This window comes from Drosophila ficusphila, unplaced genomic scaffold, assembly GCF_018152265.1.
Source record: "Drosophila ficusphila isolate 14025-0441.05 unplaced genomic scaffold, ASM1815226v1 contig_414, whole genome shotgun sequence".
Taxonomy (NCBI): domain Eukaryota; kingdom Metazoa; phylum Arthropoda; class Insecta; order Diptera; family Drosophilidae; genus Drosophila; species Drosophila ficusphila.
In genome coordinates, this window is record NW_025064328.1 from 2,102,652 (window position 1) to 2,123,404 (window position 20,753).

At 43.0% G+C, this 20,753-nt stretch overlaps 1 protein-coding gene across 1 annotated transcript; it reads left to right on the forward strand.

Annotated features, from left to right (window-relative positions):
• The first annotated feature begins 555 nt into the window (after nt 1-555).
• LOC108094739 lies at nt 556-20,753 on the forward strand. The gene is made up of 2 exons (XM_017195487.1): nt 556-667; nt 20,581-20,753. Exons 1-2 carry the CDS (start codon nt 556-558, stop codon nt 20,751-20,753), a joined length of 285 nt encoding a protein of 94 aa, XP_017050976.1.

The following is a 20,753-nucleotide window of genomic DNA, read 5'->3' on the forward strand; positions in this document are numbered from 1 at the left end:
TTATTTTGCTGCCGTTTCTGGATAAAAACAAAGCGATAATCCCCTCTGCAACTCACAGAATGATTCATCACGCTCGCTTGGCCAAAGCCAAGATACGACCACCAATTTGATTATGGCCATAAGTAGAAATAAGAAGAAAACTTTGGAGACTCCAACTCCATAATAAGGACAATCTTGACAAAGACAGAAAAAATATATAAATGGCCTTCGAGATTGCAGCTTAATTTACTAATTTCACTGGCTATCTGCTAATCGAGCGCAAAATAAGCAAAAACAAACGACGGACCGGCGGAGGATGTCTGGAAAATGGCAAAGGGCATATCGGGTTGCCAAGAGTTTCCCCGAAACTTGCGACGTTAATTATACGAGCCAAGTTCTGTGTCTACGCACTTGTAACAGAATCGGGCGGCGATGCACATTAATTAGTTTTTATGATTATTGGCGGGCATTGAAATACAATACGCGGCGAAATGGGAATCCGGGGGGGAATTTACATAAGTCAAGACCTGACAGCGGCAGTATGTGGAGGACGCCAGTTGAATTTGTCAATTTCTAATGCCGGTTTATCGCACGAGGCTTATTTACGAGTTCGCCTCCGGCTGGCAGGAGAATGGGAACGAGGATGAGGATGTGGAGTTGGCGGCTTTGGAGGAGATCTCAAATGGCAGTTGGTCGTTTCCCACACACGCTAACCGAAATGGGGGATCCGACTTCGCTGTAGACCCATAAATATGCAGGAGCTTGTTGTTTTGCCGGCAAATCCATTTGGCTAAATAAATGCCATGGCTGACATAAATAAAAGACAATTAAATTAAGATAATCGTTCTGACTTTGTTGGCTCTGTTTTGCTTGATGCCAAAATGAATTGGGCGTCCTCCGGGGCTTCTCCCCCGATAGTTGTTGCCCCGCTTAATGCGCTCTCACATAAACATAAAATCCACCCGGCAGCTTTAAATGTGCCACGAATTAATGGCAATCTTCCAGTCGGGCTCTCATCCCGGCCAAATCCAGACAAAATCCCCGCCAAAGCCCCACTCTGCGACAATTGCCATGCACTTTGATTTGGCTTTGATTTTTGCTTAATTACTCTGCCAACTCTCGTTCGCCTCTGTTTATGGACTCGCAGTGGAATGTGATAGAAAATTAAGCAGAGCGCGAGAATAAAATGCTCAATTGCCGGCAACCGCAGAAAAACATCGTCTGAAACAACCAACATAAAATCTAATTACGTCAGGCTTGAGATTAATGTTTCGCTTCCGCCAAGATTTAATTTGATTTACACTTTTCCCTCTGTTCGCTGAAAGAATATGCTTAAGAACAATAAAACAAATTAGTTCTTAGTCGTATGGACATTAAATCAACTTAATCTTTTGGATAAAGAAGGAAGTTCTCTTTTGGAAATATTTTGTAGACTGATTTCTGATGCTGGAAACATTTCCCATGCTCGAAAACCCACCCAAGAAATTTAATTATAGTGTAAAAATAAAAACCACATTAACATCACCATTTTCGATTTCAAAGTGAAATGTTATCAGTTCGCTTTCAGGTTCTTCGAAGGCCGAGTTTGGAAAGTGAAAAATATTTAAATAATTTTCACTTTATTTATTGGAAAACAAAACATCGACCTGCATATAAAATTCGATGGTGGGTCGGGGGAAAAATCTCAATCGGGATTAGGCTCACACAAAATGAAAACATAATTCAGCTAATAGATTTGCATAAAACATGTCGTTGCAGTCACATAAATTTTCCCTAACCCGCCGAAGCAGAGGAAAGATAACTCAATAATTTATTTGCTTAACAAATGTAGATACAACAGCTGTTTATGTCCGAAGTAATTAATAAAAGCTGTGTTTTCTGTCGCACTCGGCTTAACTCGGTTTTAGCGCCTTTATGGCTACCATTTGCAACTGCACTTCACGTTGCACTAAACTGGCATTTGGCAAATCATGATTTGGCAATGCAATCCATATGAAGTTTTTGGGTGCAACACCTCCAGGTTCTCGCCGCTGAACTTTCGAATCTGACGTGCCGCAGTGCCACAAATGCCCGACACCTAAGCGATTAAATACACAATGTATACAAATTTTTACAGAGAAAAAAATAAAGAATACATTAGATTGTAGGTATAATTTCTGTGCACTTAAAATTATTTTTTAGTTGTTCTACGCCTTAAAAAATTATAGTTTCTTCTACTTTGAACTACCTTTCTTATTTCTTATATTTTTTAAAAGTTTTTCCCTGTGTAAGATTAGCAGGGAGCCGAACTATGTGTGTTTGGGTCACCAGTTCTGCATATGATTTCGTTGGGGGCAACTGGTTTGGTTTCGCCTCGGATTTTAAGTTTCTTTTGGGGAACCGTGCAGTCGCAGTCGCAGTCGTAGTCGCCAGTTATCTACATAATTAATGCATGTCTCGGGCCACACGAAAACATGCAAACAACTGGCATATTGACCCAATATCTAGGCAAAGGGCTTGACATTTGTGGAAACTCAGCTGGAAAACGAGAAAAAAACCAAACGAAAACGATGAACGGAGCCAGCTAAAAGCCAGGCAACAGCAACATCGCGTGCCAAAAAGCCACAGAGCTTTATTGGAATATTTATGCCTCTGCAAGTCAGGCAAATAATTAAAACGAAGCAGTGCCGCAGAGAAGAAAAAACCCAAATAATTATGAACGAAGACCTGGGAATGACACAAAACGCAGAGAGACAGAAAATACTTTCGGGCTGTGATTGATGATGGGTCGTGCGGATTCGAACAGAAATATATTTGTTTTAAATTTGTTATTCATTTATGTCAGGGCGAGCGAAGAAAATGTTTCGTGGACGGCACCTATCGGGTTTCATCAGCGGAGTTGGCCTAAAGGAAGGCTCCTTCGATCACGAACAACTCCCACTTGGCCATCGGAAGAATTACTGAGCCCACACTTAAACTGAATCCGAATCAGGAACCAGCGTGGCATCATAAATAAAGTGGTTTATTATATTCAAGAATTTATGGCACATCCAGGGGAACACAATTGATAATTGCTGTCGTCTGCTTTTCTTCTCGTTTCTTCGCTTTTTACCTAACATTTCTCCGGCCAACCGGAGAGCAATTAAAACGGTCCAACCGACGTTTTCCAGAATGCAGAACGCTGTTTTTTACAATTCTTTTATGCTTTTGATTACGATTTCGGCGCCTCGTCGAACGACTCGCAGGGGGCAGAGTGCTCCATAAAAATCAACCATATTCCGAAGGGTCTGAAAACTCAATTCCGAACCGAATTCAATTTTTCAACAGAGTTGTTGGCCCTGCTTTGCGACAACACCTCAATAAAATCAAAAATGCTGCCCTTTACCCAACGGGGAGGTAAATCCAACACCAATCCACTCCATTCTGCTCAACAGAAACAGAAATCCAAGAGCATCCAAAGTGGCGCCGTTGGAAGTGGATGAGCCATGTCCGCCGACTGACCAAGATGGGCATGCATAAGTTAGGAAGGGGCTTGGGGAATCGGGGGATCGGACAACAAACACGACCAAATTGAAACAAAATTGACCCCCCGCCGGAGAAAAATTAAAATTTTATTTGTTTAGCAGGCGGCGTGACAGCAACACACAAACGACAGGTTCACCGCGACCCCGACAAATATTAATCAAATTCGTAATACAAACAGCACGACAAACAATATAACACTTTCGAAAAATCCCAGAGCGCAAATCCAATTAATAAAATCAACATTGTTGTCGCCGTATCTGTATCTGTATCTATTTCTGTTGCTCTCCGCCGGGGCTCTGGTTTCGTTCTCGGCGATTTAAATATCACAAGTGGAAATCAGTGGCCCACGCTGAGCGCAGAATTCACTGTTGAATACATATTTTGTCCATTAATTCATTAAATTATGCTTTATATATTCACCATTTGAATAAAACGTATTTTTGCAGAGCGTGGTTGGTATAGTTCCATAGTTTGATTTAATTTGTAAATTTAAGTTTACTTTGTTTCGTGTTCGCTGTTTATTAGATTAAATGTGTTATAGTAATTTCGATTAAAACAAAAATTATATTTGCTACAGAGATGGTCAATTCATTGCAGAAAAATCGATCAACACGACTGGGTGAAACTTGACTTACAATTAATTTTCCCTAAAGGGTGTTCAACTTCGGTGTTAAATACATAAACTTGCCTATTATAATTAGCCTTTTTCCTTTTACGGCTGACTACCAAATTTGCCTCAAATTGTTATCGCTAATTTGTATATATTGTCAAATTATTTAAATCATTAAGTCAAAGCAATTTTTTAGTGTCACAGGCGAAATTAACAAAATTGAGCCCGGTATTTGATTAATTAAAGGAAGAGGCGCACACATATGGCCCAGACAACTGGGCTCACACAGATACTCACGCACACACCCACAGACATACACACACACACACCTGTGCCCCAAACTTCGGAGTCGAGTTTGTTGAGCAAAGTTGAGCGTTGCGGGTTAATTACCATGTCAAATTCAAACAAAAACAACAAAAGCCAAGTACGCCAGCGAAAGGAGGTAGTTTATCATTATACCAACAAAAAGAACACGAAGAAACGGTAGTCAACGAAAATAATGGGCTGGCAAAAGGTTCAAGGCGGCAGTGCGTGGATGGGCGAGGGGCGTGGCAGGGGTTGGGGGAGTTGGCCTAAGTAAAACCTTTTCTTATCATAATTACGCACAAAACGCAGAGACAGGTAGGCTCAGGCGGCTCGAAATATAATTGAGCAGTGCGTGGGCGCCGAATAGAGAGCCAGGGGATAGTGAAAGATAGGATAGAACCCCGAAAAAAAGGCGATTATATACATACTTAAACTTTAAAAAATACGTCCTTAAAAGAATAGTTGCTATGATTATAAATATCCTAGCTGAATAACAAATTATATTTTTTTCGAAACTATTTGACCAAAAACATTATGCGAATAAAATAACCTTTTTTACTAGTTAAAACTCAATGCAGCCATTTTACTGTTTTATCATTAAATATATAAAATAAATTTAAATTATATACTGTTGAATATCTATGTAAAATATTATATTACTATTTGAATATGTTGTTTGTAAAGTTATCAGATTCATTTCAGAAGTATTTTTTGCAAAGCATAGAAAAGTATATTAGTATATTATTCATATAAACTGATTTAAATTGAACATAATTATTTTTCAGTGCCTTTTTCGATTTTTTTTTCTTCAGTGCATATATAGATTGATGCTATGTTCGGACAGGGACAAATGCAAATGCCCCAAATGATCGTCTCTGGGCGCGAACCCGTCTAAACGGAAGTCAAACACGGAGAGTGAAAGAGAGAGAGAGAAGAGGGAGGATGCAGCCGGCGAGAGCGAGAGGCAGCACCCGCATTGCAGCTGCCCCTGTTTGCCCGTGGGCGTGGCACACGCCCAACTAACCGAACTGAGCCGGACTGAATTGAGCCGAGCTCGCCCACGCTTCGCTGGCGATTTGCGCACTTAACAGACATCCATTTATAATCGCCGGCCAGCCGTGCGGACAGCCACCATCCTATATATAAACCCATATAGTATATACGTGGATGTGGATGTGTGTTTGTCCAGCAAACCCTAGAGGAACGGGACCCACACACCCAAGACGACGGAGTGCGTAGTACATTATAATGAAATTATGCATACAAAACATCGCTCATATATCAAGCGAGAGCTCGACGACGGCGGCCAAGTGACGCCGCGTATTAAAATAATGACTTAATTTCGTTGAGAGGCCCTCAGCAGAGCTCTGCACACACATTCCTGTCATTCCAACCGCCCCGCCGATCCCTGGATCATAAACCATATGTAGGCACTTCAACTCCACCTCCCATTTGACTCCACCTCCGCAACTACGAACAGTTGCATTTGACTTGGCGCGTTAATTGCCATTTGGCTGGCCAACTAAGCGGCCAGTCATGGACATTTGGACGTGAGGCCGAGGGCCTTATCAACAAACATATTTCGATATTATGCACGACAATTGGGCGCAGAGAATGGCGCATAATCTGGCTGCAAATGCGTCATGAATGGCCGAACTGACAGATGGATTGCCAGATTGTGGACTCTAAGCTGGCAGTTGGAGAAAGGTCGTGTTACACTGACCTGGATTCGAGAAAATAACTCATTAAGTTTGAACGACGGCTAAGGTAAACAGAGAAAATTACAGCATTTAATTCCTCCTAAAGACTGGTTCTTTGTATTCGTAAGTTGATGACTAAGAATAATTATAATTTTAACTCACTAAGTTTCTGGAAATTCTGAGCGTCAATCACTACTAACCAGAAGTCGCTTTAGGTGCAATTATTTAAACTACAAGATAGATACAGGTAAACTGATACCATTTAGTTTGGTTTCTTTGACTGTATTCAAAATAATCAATTATAAGAGCCAGAACCTCATACACCTGGGAAAGGCCTGTTATTCTGAATTCGTTAACCTTTGAAATGGCAGACATCTCCTCATTTCTTGAGAGACAATCTTTGTGCACTGCCCACGCCGGGTTAGCATTTCTTCCAGTCGAGCAGTTGTCACTTTTGGTATGCTTGACCCATTTCACCATCTCCATCTCGATTCGGCGTGGTCATTGTCGCTCGTCTCGTCGCCGGAATCCATCCTCCACTCGGACCTGTCCGGTTCATTTTCCAGCTGGGCTCGAGGAACCGAGCTTGGTCTTCGCTCCGGCACACTCAACTGACAGCTGTCATAATTAATTTTGACTCTCTGTGGTAATTAAATATTTTCGTGCAGGTTCTTCGAGTGCCAGACAATGGTGGTCGGGTGGTCGGTGGTCGTTCGTTCGCCTCCGTTTTGAATTTCAGGCCAGTGCCAGCTCTGATTAGCCCTTTGAAGTGTTGCATGATGAAGGAGCCGGCGGAGGAGGGAGGGCCATAGCCTCATTACCAGGCCGGGCTTATCGGCAACAACTCAATAATCAGCCAGAAACCCGACCGTTAGAAGTCCCCCATCCAACCGCCATCGAATACGAAAGTCCGGCCATCAGTCAAAGGTGCTTAGAACCAAATTGAAATTGCCGACGAGCGTCCGTTTGTGGCAACTTTTTCTTTTGTGGCCAGCCCACAAAGTGGGTTTTACTTAAAGACCACTCTTTTTTGCCCCGGAGTGTGTTGGCCAACATCAGCTAACCGCATTGCATTGTTTCCCAGGGTGAGTGTAAGTGTAAGTGTAAGGGTAGGTGTGTGTGTGTATGTGGGTGGGTGGGTATGGTCATATGCACGCGGCCGGAAACGACCTTGGCACGTTATCGTCGAGTTTTCATCACTTTCATATTCATACAATTTTCGAACCTGGCCAGGACTCGACTTCAGTGCTCGGGCATGCATACCACTTCGAATGGGGTGGCGGAAAGGAAGCGGGAGGTCGTCAGCCAGTGAGCCAGCCAGCCAGCCAGCCAGTCAACCAGTGGGCCAAAACCACGGGTATCTGTGTCAGGGAATCTCGGCTGCCCAAGCACACTCGTTCGTTATGAGTTTTCTTTGTTACCGGCAACCGTTTTAATGGCCTGACCAGCTGACCAGAGTGGAAAAGAAAGGGGGAATGGGGAATGGCGGGAACGCTCTCTGAAATCTGCTCGAATTTCATATTTCGTTGTGACAAGGCAGTCGAGAAGGTGCCAAGCAATTGACAGCTAAGCGAGGCCATGCGGAAACCTGATACTTTCGAGCTGGCCACAAAAGAATCCAGCACTTTAGAACTTTGTTCCGAAATTGGTCAGGAAGTAAGTGCTCCGGCGAAAGTGAGCGGAGTGCAAAATGCAGGCCTCACGAACAACAGAGGCACACACAATTCAAATGAGTGGTTCAACTAGGCCACAATTAAAATGCCATTAATTTTTGGTACTCCCCCAACGTGTGCTGACATTTTGGGGGCTTCTGGCCGAACAAACCCCGTTTTCCTGTTACTAGCAAAGTTGGGCTTGTTCCCATGACACCTGTCCCCCGCCAGGATACCTGTAGCTCACGGCTGTTACTCCTAACTGCCGCACGTTAGGCAAACAGTTATTGTCCTCGGTACGCAGTAGTTGGCCATTAGAGTGACACTGACTGTTTGGCAGAGCGGGTAGCGGCCACCACAACTTGTCATTAGACAAATTCAATTTTATGCCGGGACAACAACCAACAACCAACAGCCAACAGCCAACTGGCGACCACAACATTTTTGGGTGGGTGCTGCCATACAAATTCTATTTAATTTTCTCAGTCCCCGCTCCTTGGGAACCCCTTTGCTGCTTTTTCTCCGGGCGGAGGAACTCCACCTAATGTGCACATTGGCACGTTCGCTTTGTTGACACAACTGTACAACGACACAGTATGGTGAAGTTTATTTCGAGTGGAATCGCCGCTTTTGCCATATCTCAAAGGACATTACAATGCAGATAGACCCGGGCAAAGGGAGTCAGTGGAACGGTGTTGGGCCACCAGGTTCGGGCATTCGGCACTTTCGGAGTTCCACCGAGATGAAGATAGAAATGTCGGGTGGAGCCCATATGAATGCCCAATTTACAGTGGGGCACAGTCATTTGCAGAGCAAATATAAATTCAATTCTTAATAGCTTTTGTAAAACTACATTTAAGCGTAATTTAGTAATTCTAAATAATGTATGCCATATTCTTCTTAAGGCTTTCAAGATAAGATGTTCTATTTTATAAATTTGTTTCCAATCGAACACCACTGTGCCACCTGTCAAGGCGCGAGTGTTGCTCCAGCTGACGTCTGCCTCGCTGCCTGACTGTTTGACTGTCTGACTGCCAGGATGGCTGACTGGCTGCGGCAACGGGTGGCGTCCTCTTTGGTTCAGTTAGTGGCATTGTCACGACTTCTTAATGTCATTTTATCAAAGGCGAGTCGCGGCCCGGACCCGAGGACTCGGGACCCGGGACCCAGGACCCAACACCCAACTTACACACACACATATAGCAAACACACAAACAGCGAGGACACACGTGTAAGGCAGCCGCACAACGCCGCGTATACGTGATGGGGTTATTATTGCTGCCGCTGTCATTGTGTGTAGTTGTTGCCGCTGCCACTGCCACTGCCGCTGTGTTTGTGCCGCGTTGTGTTCGATATGTTTATATTTGTTGCGCGGTTTCGCGTGTCCTTTTTACATGAGAGCAACGTTTACATTACCAATACAAACACAAGCGCCGAGCACACGCACACAGACACATTATTACGACTTCATAATGTGTTTGTGTGAGCGGGGCGAACAAGTGTGTGCGGCGTGTGTGTGTGATAAGCGTGTTCGTATCAAACGACATTTGGCGAAAATTTTATGGCGTATACCCAAAAATTGCTGAGGCCCTCGAACCCCGAACCCCGAACCCCAGGACCCCAATCCCCGCCCCCCGAAAACCACCTCGACAGCTCCCCATTTACCACCCTTCCCCACACCCACCATGTCATCCCGTCCCATTTTGTGTATCTTCTTTTTATTATGCGATTTGTTCAACTTCATTTTATTGCAAACACACTCACACACAGTCAGACTGATGCTGATGCGAATGGGTATTGGTGTATTTAAAATTTTATAGCAAACATTTTTATGCGCAATCGATCGAAGGGTTTCATTACACTTTAATGAAACGGCACAGAAAGCCGACTTGACTTCCAGCCGAGAAGAGGTTTGCCAAATTGCCAGGTAAAATGCCAAAAGGCAAAGGAAACTGAATGGTTTCTGTGACCCGTTTTGCTGCTCAATTTGCGAGAGTTTATTTCGACCCCCGCTTATTTGAAATTTAAATTCGTAGGTATTCCATGGCGGTGGTGGTGGCCACAAACAGAGAGAACTGGGGGGGAATATTTTGCACGCCTCCGACAAATGACACTTTAATATAATCAGCGAACAGCGCCGGCGAAGCCTTGACATGCCATTCAGTTTGAGATACTTTGCCATCTCCCAAATGCACTTAAACATTTAGTAAATGCGCCATAGAAAAATCACTTTGCAAGGCACAAATTTTATATACCCCTGTAAGTGCGCACATAACATATGCAACTGACACACATTTTATGTGCGAGCTATCTGCTTTTCCGGCACATATATATCTGCGGACCTATATGAATTTATGCTATTGCCAAGGACTGCCAATTCGCATAAATGTCACGTACGTCAGTTTGTCATTTGCGTAAAGGAGGTTCTCTTCTCTTCTGTTCAGTTCTGCTCTGTTCAGTTCGGTTCGGTTTGGTTTGGTTTCGGTTCGGCTTGGTCCTTTCCTCCGCAGGATCCCCGCTGCAATTTGAGTGACTGCACACGAGAGCTTCGAAAAAAGGCTGCCGAGCGACAGCCGCAATTCCATGTCTCATATCTTATACTCGTACATATGAATAACGCATACGCACTGTGCGCCGGCAAAAGTTTTCAAAGAGTTCAAATTGCTGGCATGCGTCGTATATGCACAGGCGACTAATTAAAATTTTATGACGCCCTCTGCCTTGCGCTGTATTTTGTGCTGTGTGTTGTATGTTGTATGATGTGTGTGCGTGGGAAAATTCATAACAATTTTGCCAAAACGCTCTCGAGCTATTTAAATATTAAATGAGTTCAGATTTTTGGACAGCCCCTGACAATTTGGCTACTTAAAAAATTTAAAACGCCGGCGCTTCATTGTTTCACTTAGCTTAGCAGATTGCTCATGTCGGTTATTTATCAAATTTCAGAGTTCATTACACTTTCCGGCATCTCGGCGACTTAGGCTTGTCGATGGCAGGCATTAAGCCGGCTATAAACGGCGATGTCTCCGCTTCAATTGTCAATTATGTTAAACAAAGTTATTAAATTACGCAAAAATAAGGCAGCCAAGCGGCAGTGTCAAGTCAACGGGATTACACATACGCAGCGTGGGCCACGTGGATTCCCGCGACAAATCAATAAGCTCAGGTGTCGCGATTTCCTGCGGCTCCTTGGGGTTGTGGGAGGAGCCCCCAAATGACAAGCTGAAAATTTCCATTTAGCATAAAGCCCGCGCTATTAACAGACTCGCTGGCTGCGGGGCCTACAGACACAACACCGCGAATTACGCCACTCGGCACTACACACTAAAATATGCAAAAAGAGCAGAGGAGGAGGGTTGGGGAAAGGGGGGCTGTCCTTTAGACCCTGTAGACGCTTTTTAATGTACCGCGGCGGCTGTGCAAAGAATGTCTGCCCTTGCCATAGACATCATAAAAATTCGTTAAAAATAAAAAACACAAAGCGGCAGCAGCAAAAGCAGCCAGAGGAACCCGCCAACGACTTCCGTGAGCTTAAGCCCGGAACCCCGAGCCCCACATCCCTCCTCCACCCCAACCCCTCTTTCATTTTGGAGCTTCTGCGTTGCCCACGTTTACCGGCATTTCGCATTACGCATACGCCACCGTTTCGGTCCGCTTTCAACAGGAAGCTCACATTGTTTTGGCCATATTTACTTGAGTCGGCGGCGGCTGGTCGTTGTGCCCGGGGGGCTGTTTGTGTGCCAGGCGCCATAAGTAACAAATTTTATAAATTATTTAAATTTTTATTCATGCAACGTTGTAAAGTTAAGCCCGCTGACAGTTAGCTAGTTTGGCTGATGGGGAATGGGGGGAGTGGGGATACTAAGGGCACAATTTCCTCGCCGCTTTATTTTTGTAATTTTCCCCACACTCCTGTCTGGGGCTTCACTTTCGCAGCTTGGGCCTTTTGTGACCTTGACTCGCTGGCTTTTAAATATTGATAACGTCCTTTGATCTCGGCCAAAGCAGCCCTGACAAGCGGCATTTGAACCGAAAGCCCGGATCCGGACCTGCGTATTTATGCAAATGCAGGAAGAAGTTATGCCTAATAAAATTCTGGGGCCGGGCAAAGTCTTTTGTATAACAATGCAATACTCTTGCTGTTCTCATATTTTCGCATGATTTATGGAAGGAGCGTAGAGAAGATGCGAGCCAAGCGGGGCAATAAAAAAGAATGTCGCAGTTTTATGAGACCCGGCAAATGGCCATAAAATGTCGAGGCACATATGAGAAAATATAAATAAATCGAACGATTATTGACAATTATAATGATATATGGATGCGTACTCAAAAGTCATAAATTGGCAGACCGAACGGAGCGGAGGTGGGCGGTCCGAAAGGAAGTAATAAAAGGATCCGGCTATATTAGCCAACTGGGTAAGTGGAACTTGCCACGGGGTCAGTGAAGTTAAGTGGGTGCAGACGGCAGTTATGTCTTGCCAATGGAAAATGGGTGGTTGGGGTTGGGAGGAGGTAAAATATTAAAGTTCGTCTTGGATTTAAGCACTCACTCCGATGCTCCGTTGCCATGCACATTTTACTCGCCGACGAATGAAGTCGAATTCTCCTTGGGGTAATTGCCCTGCTCCACTTCCCACCCAACAACGGTTCCCATCTAATTATCAATTTAGTGCAATTTGCTTCCCTGGCCGAGCGAAGACGTAATTTCCATATTTGTGATGCATTTTATCTTTGGCGAGTCTCTGCTGACTCAACATCCCTAATTTGCTCTCGTATTTTCCGCCTCCCGCCCGGCTCTTAAACTATTAAAAGCTGAGTTGTCTGCCACCGATAAAGACTGCTCGTCAAAACCCAGCTGGTTAATTCTTAATGCAAAGCAAACGGCGGACTGTTCTTTCTGCCTCCAGCGGGCAGTAAGCAGTTTGTTAATAAATTAAATTCTTAATTCACTGGTCATTACGCCAGACAACTTGCTCTTGTGTATGTGTCGTTAATGGCCCGTTGCAGAGTTTCCCAGAAAGTTGGACTCAGAGTTTGCTTATGAGGAATTTGCAGCTCGTTTATTAAGTTTAACTTGCCGGACGAAAATATTTGATTATTTAATTGGTATTGGTTTAAATGGAGCTGGCCGCTCGTCATAAATTCAGCTAGGTGGAACATTAATATTAATTTATGTATTTGTTTATGAAACTTTTATGCCGACAGTGACAACAATAAAAGTTCGCCCATATGCCACTGACAGACTTTTTAATAAACTTGATTTTTTATTCATCCCTTTTTGCATTTTGTGCTTTTTTTGTGTCTTGAATGAGCTGCGATAATTTGTTGTTGTTTTTGTTTATGGCCAGCTTAATTGCAAAGTTTTTCATCGTTGGTTAACCGAAATGGCGACCGTAGATTTATGAAATATTTATATGGGAATAAATAAATGAGAGCATGCATGCACATTCGGTAGATAATTTAAATCAATTGCTGAGAACTGCAATTAGCAGCCGAAGATAAAAATAAATTAAAGGCCTCCGCATAACAAATGGCCCATAATCGGGCCACAGCGAAATCCAACTGGAATCCATTATATATGTACCGCTACTTTTTTTATATATAGCTACATATATTTTAATGGCCCAGTCGCAATAAATTATGCCGCATTTACTTTAGAGATAGAAAAAAGCGCCAAAGCCGAAGCCGAAGCGCTCCACTCGATAAATGGGTTGCGGTCGAGCCTTGAATCCTTTAATTTGAACTCGGACCGCCTTCCGCACTCCGGCAACTTTTGAACAGCAGTCGCAAAGTCAAAGGCACATTTCAAATGTCGAAAGCAAATAGAAGCGAAGTGAAAAAAGAGTCGAGCGGAGGGCATTAAAATGCATGTGTGTAGTCTGGAGAACTGGAAAAATATGGCCAAAGCAAATTGCTGACTGCGCCAGAGTTGAAAACTTAACAAGTAGGAGAGAAAAATCGGAGGAGTATCGAATGCTGAATACCCAGTACCATAAAATTGTATAATTAACAACTAGCCAAATAAGAATTTACCTAACATTAAACTTAAAATACTCCAATATTATATTTACCAATAAATATTACTTACCTCCAAAGTAGAATTGAATCAAATGTCAGAATAAAATGTAAAATTCTTTAAAATAACCTCGATTAGTCCATCTTATCCTCTGCTATCCTTTAAGCCCACTGAATTTCAGCTTGGGCCCTTGGCCAACAGCGCTGCTTCTTTTTAAATAAAGAGCAGCAAAACGCAAATATCATCGAATGGAATATAATTTATGTGCTCCATTTGCAGTCGGCAGTTCGCCACTCGCACACATATGCTGCTTGGCACTCCGCTCCCCTCGTGTCCTCTACTTTCAGAAAACCCCTCGGATTCCCCTCCCCTTTTTGCCAGCATTCTGGGCACTTTTGCATATGGGATCCTGTGTGCCCGAAATGGAATGAAAACGGTTGGGTTCGCCAGTTAGCGATTCCCCAGTCGCATTTTGGGAATTTTTCTCGTTGCGTTCATCTTTTGGCAAGGTTGCGCCTCCGATCCATAAATATCCGCTGGGTACCACAGATCCCGATCCCTTGGCTAGCAAAGTTTTCTCCCCCAACCACCGGCGTATTTGCCAAATTAAATCGTTAAATGCTTGTTAAAAAGTTCGACTTGCCTCTGCCTCGGAGTGTGTATCCGCATCCATATCCGACTGCGAATCCGAATCCGAAACCGAAACCGAATCGGAATCTGAATCTCTATCTGCATCTGTATCTTTGAACCGTTTCTGGGCAACTCGCCGACGCTTATGATTTATGCCCAGCGCATGTTTTGTAGTTTTTGGGCACAGGTTGCCGTCGAAGAACGTAAATAAGCAGCGGCCAAGAGGCTAAATGGCCAAAACAGCAGACTGGCCAAAAGGGTTGCGGTTCTCCGCTTTCAGCTTTCAGCTTTCCGCTCCTTTTTTTATGTTGTATTTATCCTCATACGTTTGCCGGTTCGCTGGGGGCCATTAAACAATAAATTAAACGAAAGAGAAATTAAACTAAAGTCGGATTAGTCATCGATGATTGTGGGTTCGCATGAGATGCGAAAAGGACCCAGAAGTTCCTGAGAACGGCTGAAGTTCCTGGGGGTATAAATTTCAGGGGTTACTCAGAGGATGGATAGCACTTTAAAATATATCAAAGCGAAGGCAGAAGGCAATAAATACCAGGAGATGCACTCTAAACGAACAAAAATAGAAAGTTAGTTGTAAATACTCTTTAAACATCTAATTATCCCGACAAACGATCCGTTTATAATGAGCCTGCACTAAAGATACCAAACGATCAATAGATCAACTTGAAACACGCCTCCGCTATTTCAACTAACGATGAACGATCGGCTATAACTAATAACTTCTGCTACTTGCCCTCCCAGTTTTACATCCCCTGCATCGGCATCTGCATCCCGACTCCCGAATCGAGCGGCTAATTGCTCCACCTGCATATTTAATTGTTGGCCGAACATGGCATCTATCATCCGCAGATGATTAACGCTCCGCTGTCCCCGCGATTAATACATCAAGATCGGAGCGGAACCTGCAGCAAACAAGGGAACAAGACGCAGCACAAAAACGCTGTCACAATAAATTTAAATAAATTGTTGACAAACGCCAATAAACATAAATTTTTGGTGTGCAGCAAAGCAAAGCGGAGAGTTGTGGTGGAGAGCGAGTGGCGAGTGGAGAGTGGAAAGGGCCGGAAACCGCACTGTCAATCAAAAAACGTGGAAATGCGGAGAAGCGGAGATGCCAAGCGGGACTTGGTTACATAACCTGCCGGGGGGTGGTGGTGCATAGGGAAAAAGACAAACAAAATGTGGGTCATTGCATTGTGTTTTATCTACTGTATCTTATCTCTTAAAATCTCTAATTTAAACTATGATTTTTAAAGCAAAAACTATTAAATTTTTAGATATTTGAGTCACGGCTTTAAATTTAAAATTTAATGCGCCCCAAATTATGTAATCACAATTATCTTGTTAGCCAAGATAAATAGTAAAGAAAAATAAGAAATACAAGTTATCATTAATGTACATAACTTTTATTTAACATTATAAAAACTTATTTTTACTACTCAAATGAATACAAATTTGGTTTACTTATTTTTAAGTAGCTTCAAAAATATGCTCAGTCTTTATTTGATTTATCATACGAATTATTAAACTAAAATGTTTTTTAAACCCGTATACTTGTAAGAAATTTTCTGTCATTGAAGCTCAACATAGCTATAATAAATGCTTTAGCATGTTTTTTTGACGTTTGTTTTTCCACATAAACTGTTCACTATATTATTTGTGAACAATTGAGGGATACATATATTTTTCCTCTGCGCGGCAGATGGAACGCACGTGTGGCGCTGGGCGATAATTAGACGAGCTGCGTCCGCGTTTGTTTATGCAAATCGGGATACGTAATAACTCAATTAGATGTTGCAACTCGCGACCAGTTGGAGGGCTCCTTTTCCTGATTGCTCGAATGCGGGCAAGTGGCACATTGACCGGGCGAACTGCTCACATCGCCATTGAGTGCCGGCTGTTTTGTGGGTTGTGTTGTGTATGGGGTATGGGTTTTTAGCTTTATTGATGTCCCGCTGCTTTGTGGCGGACAATTGTCGTCATCGACAGGCGACCTCGTCGTTTAATTGTAAGTGAAACTACGCTTCGTTGTCGTTTGTGCTTGCTATGTGGCATGGCACACTCTCCATGTGTTGCCAGTATGTGAAGCGAGTTTCCCCCATTGTGCGAGGTCAACAACCAGAGAGATACGACGACCACCACTCGACGTCGTCATACTCCGCCAATCCAAGTGCTGTCTCTAGTGCACCACTGTCTTTCTGCATTTTCATTTTTTGTCCCCCGAATGCCGCGATTGCGTTGCATCGGAATCCGCGGCTGTTGACAAAATAAAGCACACTTTAATTGATACATTTGCATTTTATTATAAATGCAGCGCTTGTACGGCGCTAGCAATGAATATTTATGCAGCTTTTATGGGTCAGTGCAGCGGCGTTGCAGCTGATAAATATTTGCCAGCATCTGGCAATCGATGACAGCCAGCACGAGCTCTGATATCGATTACATGCGAACAGGTGCTGCTGGGCCAGAAATTAATAATTCAGATTCGTTGCGTTGCATCTCTGTAGTTAATTTGCCGGACCGAATATGGTCGAAACAATCACGGGGTCGTCAAATGGCAGTACACGCATCAAGTGATTTCAGTACTTGTTAGGAATTATAGGCTTTCAATGAATGCTTGTGGATCTAATGTAGGTTTAAGATCAGGATAAGTAAGTCATTTGACTTAAATAAAACCAATAAAGATTGGTTTAAATGAGATCAAGGTCCCATTTAAAAACTCTTATTTTTAAACCACTGATGGTAATTTCTGTAATTAAGATAATACACAAATCATGGGCGAACAATTGTTACTTTCGGTAGAAACTTGAGCTCTACAACTGGCTGTACATGAATAAGCTTCTAACCCTGTTCTCCGAATGCAAAGTATTTATTTGAGATAAACCTGCGGCCAAATACCAATCAGTGGTCATGTGTAAACACTCGCATATCTGCCAGAAATCAGCGGCCAACACATTAGATCCCAGCTGGAGCTGGCGTTGAAGGTTGTGTATGCTTTGTCGGCGGAGTTTCTATGTGATCTGATCTCACCAAAAAAAAAAAAAAACAGGCGAACCCAACTGCAGCGGAGCCAGTCACATGACTAACCCCTCGGAGTTCGTGGTCTGGGACACGAAAGTTAGGTGGGGTTCCGGATCACCTTGCTGGGAGCAGAGCTTATCGGCGCTCTGCCTGCGAGGTACTCCATTTTGCGTGTGAAATTCAATAAGTTAAAGCGACTGACTGCAGGCTGTTTAGCATAGAAAGACAGAGACACGGGTCCACGAACCCCGCCAAACGATGCATATCTCTGTGTATATTGACTAAATTGTTTGCTGGGTGTGGCGCAAAATGCACGACAAAAGTGTTCGTGTTGTTCTCGTTGTTGTTGCTCTTGCTGTTGTTATTGCTGTTGTTGTTGATTTTCTGTTTGGTATTGTTTGGCATGTTGTAGTTCAATTTATGACGCTTGTATCGCTTGACTTTTGCGCAGGCGTTGAAAGCCCAACAACAAGCCGGCGTTCTCCGACAACAACTCCAAAATCAAATTGAGCTGCTGCGATATTTGGGCCGTTCTCCGTTTGTTTGCCGCTCCGCCAGACGATGTTTTATTCGATTTCGTGTTAATTTCCATTGAACACAATACGTCACAGTCGAAGGCCCAGCCACAGTTATGTTTCGTGTGTTTACATTTCCATTTAGTGTCCGACATCCAGAGATTGGTCTCAGGTCCCGGCTCCATTCGATCTATTTGGGCATGACAAGTTGTGCGATCGATTTAATATGTTTACACGGTTCGGGAAATTGATATGTCAAACAGTCGGGCGAAATGTTGCCTCTATTATCGTGAACTTCTTTGGGGGGAAAGCACTCAGCTCAATTCACACTGCAGACTGTGTTTTATTGCCCAAGTGGGGAAGTCGTTTCTCCGAATGGTATGTCTTAATTCAAGAACTTCCTACACGGCGAGACCCATTGACCTAATTTGCTTGCATTTTTATTGGGCATTGATTTGTGGGTTTCCCACAGTCGGACAGCTGAGTTATAGGTGCAACGACTTAATTTACGTATGCATTTCCATCCGCAAGTCAGTATTTGTTTGATTTTCAAAATCACAATTCAATTTTGTTGACTCATAACAATAAGGCTGATTGAATTACGCTTGCAGGGCAACTAAATTAACCAGAATTCAGTTTTTGTCATATTTTGAATATCATAATTGCATTATATTGACTCTTTGAAGTTAAAATGTTGCAGTAAATATTTACTCTGACATCGGCTAATAAAACATTTACAACTCTTAAAATAAAAATATAGTTCAATGGCTTTCGGAATGTGTAGGCAATTAACAATTTTAATTGACGGTTTACATGAAACTTTCACAATCGATAGCTAACCAAAATTATAATAAGCGGTATTTATTTAATGTAGCAATTTTTTTCACAATCAACACATTTAACGAGAGTAAAATGCCTAAAATACTCAAATATCAACCTACTTTCAATGCAAAACAGAATCGCATCTGTGTCCGTCAATATCCATTTGTTTTAATCGTTTGAAAGACCTCAATTCAAACGTTGTTCTCCAATATCAAATTCATTATACGTTGATTGTTCTCCAATCTCAATTCACACATTCGAGAACTGCAATTGGGCTAATTCCCATTCAATCGGTTGACCGCCGATTCGAACTCAATTGTCATACTCGTAATTACGCCCACTCGAGGGGGTTCTGCAGCTGGTATCCGTATCTGGTTTTTCTACTCGTATCTTTCGGATCGCTGGCAGCTAATTCTTCTGACAAGGCGCTAAGCAGCCGCGACAGCTCGCCGATTATCTCCGACAATTATTTGTTGCCTTCCGCCACGGCGCAACCTTGAAATTAAATATAATTATGAAAAGGCATTCCCATTCACGGGCCCATCGAATGATATTTCATATAGTTAGGCCGGCGACGTGCCTCAAATGAAAAATTATTTAAGATGCCGGCGCACGCACACTTCAAAAATAAAAATCCGAGCGCCGAATCAATAAAACCACCGACCGACCAACCAACCAACCAGACCCGCCCCCCTTCCTCGATTCCCCTCCGGATCTGCCCACGTTTTCCAGTCAACCAGCCAGGCAGCCTTTATTTATTTATTTTTCCCCCCTTTGTGTTTTTGCCCAGGCAATTATAATTAACTTCGCGGCAAGTTTTGATTTCTTCCCTGCCTCCGCTCTTTTTATTTTCTCCTTTTATTTGGCTCTTCGCCGTGCCCATGGGCTGATAATTTTGTTCGCACCTGATCGCGTTACTCAAAGATCGCGTTTTGTCTTCCCCACTCTACACAGGAAAAAAACATTATCTTAAGTAGCGATCTTTATGCTTTTTTGTTAAGTAAAGTTATGTCAATCATACGCCACTATAATGGATTTCAATAAAATATAAAATTGACAATAACGTTTTGATAGGAATAGAAAACAAAAAATACAAATTTGTGGAACTTTGGTGCTAATGAAATAGATTCCCAAAATTCTTAGGTATTAATGTCATCTTATTCTAAAGATCTAATAATTTATTCATATATTTAAGACATTTTTTCTCTGTATTTATTTCCCATCTTGTTTTCTGGAGAACCGCGCGTAGATCATTAAGAGAACTTGAAATCCAGACGCAGATCTGAAATCAGTCAGCATCTGCGGTTGCTCAAAACATGGTTAGTTCTCTTTCGCCCAGCCGAGGTTCTCGAAAGCCATTTCCCAAACAATGGAAACTTTCATTTGTCTTCGGGTTTTTACTTTTAAACCAGATCCAACGAAAGTACTTCAGGTCAGGTTAATAGGCTGGCCCTAATGGGTTAATGATTGCCGGCTGAGGGTAATTGGAAAACCTGTTTCAGATCCAAACAACCGATGATCAATAATAAGTTGGGCCTGGGATTTGCTTAAAGTGTGGCCGAGTTGAAGGGCCTAATCCCCTCGGACTTAGGACTCAAATCGTATTCTGGCATAAACGCAAAGCGAAAAGGGTTAACCTTTAAAATTTACAATGTCCTACGGCCGCTGTTTTATGACAGGCGGCCCACAAAAATAAAAGCTGCGAAATAACCGAAAAGAAAGGCCGAAAACGGCGCAACAAAGCAACAAACCAGCGGAGAAAGGATGGCTTCAAATGAAAATAAAACACAAACCGAAACCGAAACAGAAACAGAAACGGAATCTGGCAGCCAGCGAGGAAAATGGAAATGGCAGGAAAATTCAAATCACAAACTCGGTATTTATTTGCGAAGCGTAAATGATTACCACTTAAAATGTGCTCGACTGCCACCTAAAAACCAATTGTTGGAAAAAGCACAACCGACTTGGGGAGTGGGGTGA

Bases quoted from the DNA above. Each gene is read 5' to 3' on its own strand.
- LOC108094739 (XM_017195487.1), top strand. From the start codon at position 556: ATGCCGGTTTATCGCACGAGGCTTATTTACGAGTTCGCCTCCGGCTGG. The intron at 668-20,580 runs GTTGGTCGTTTC...AAACCGAAACAG, and splicing joins GGAGGAGATCTCAAATGGCA to AAACAGAAACGGAATCTGGC.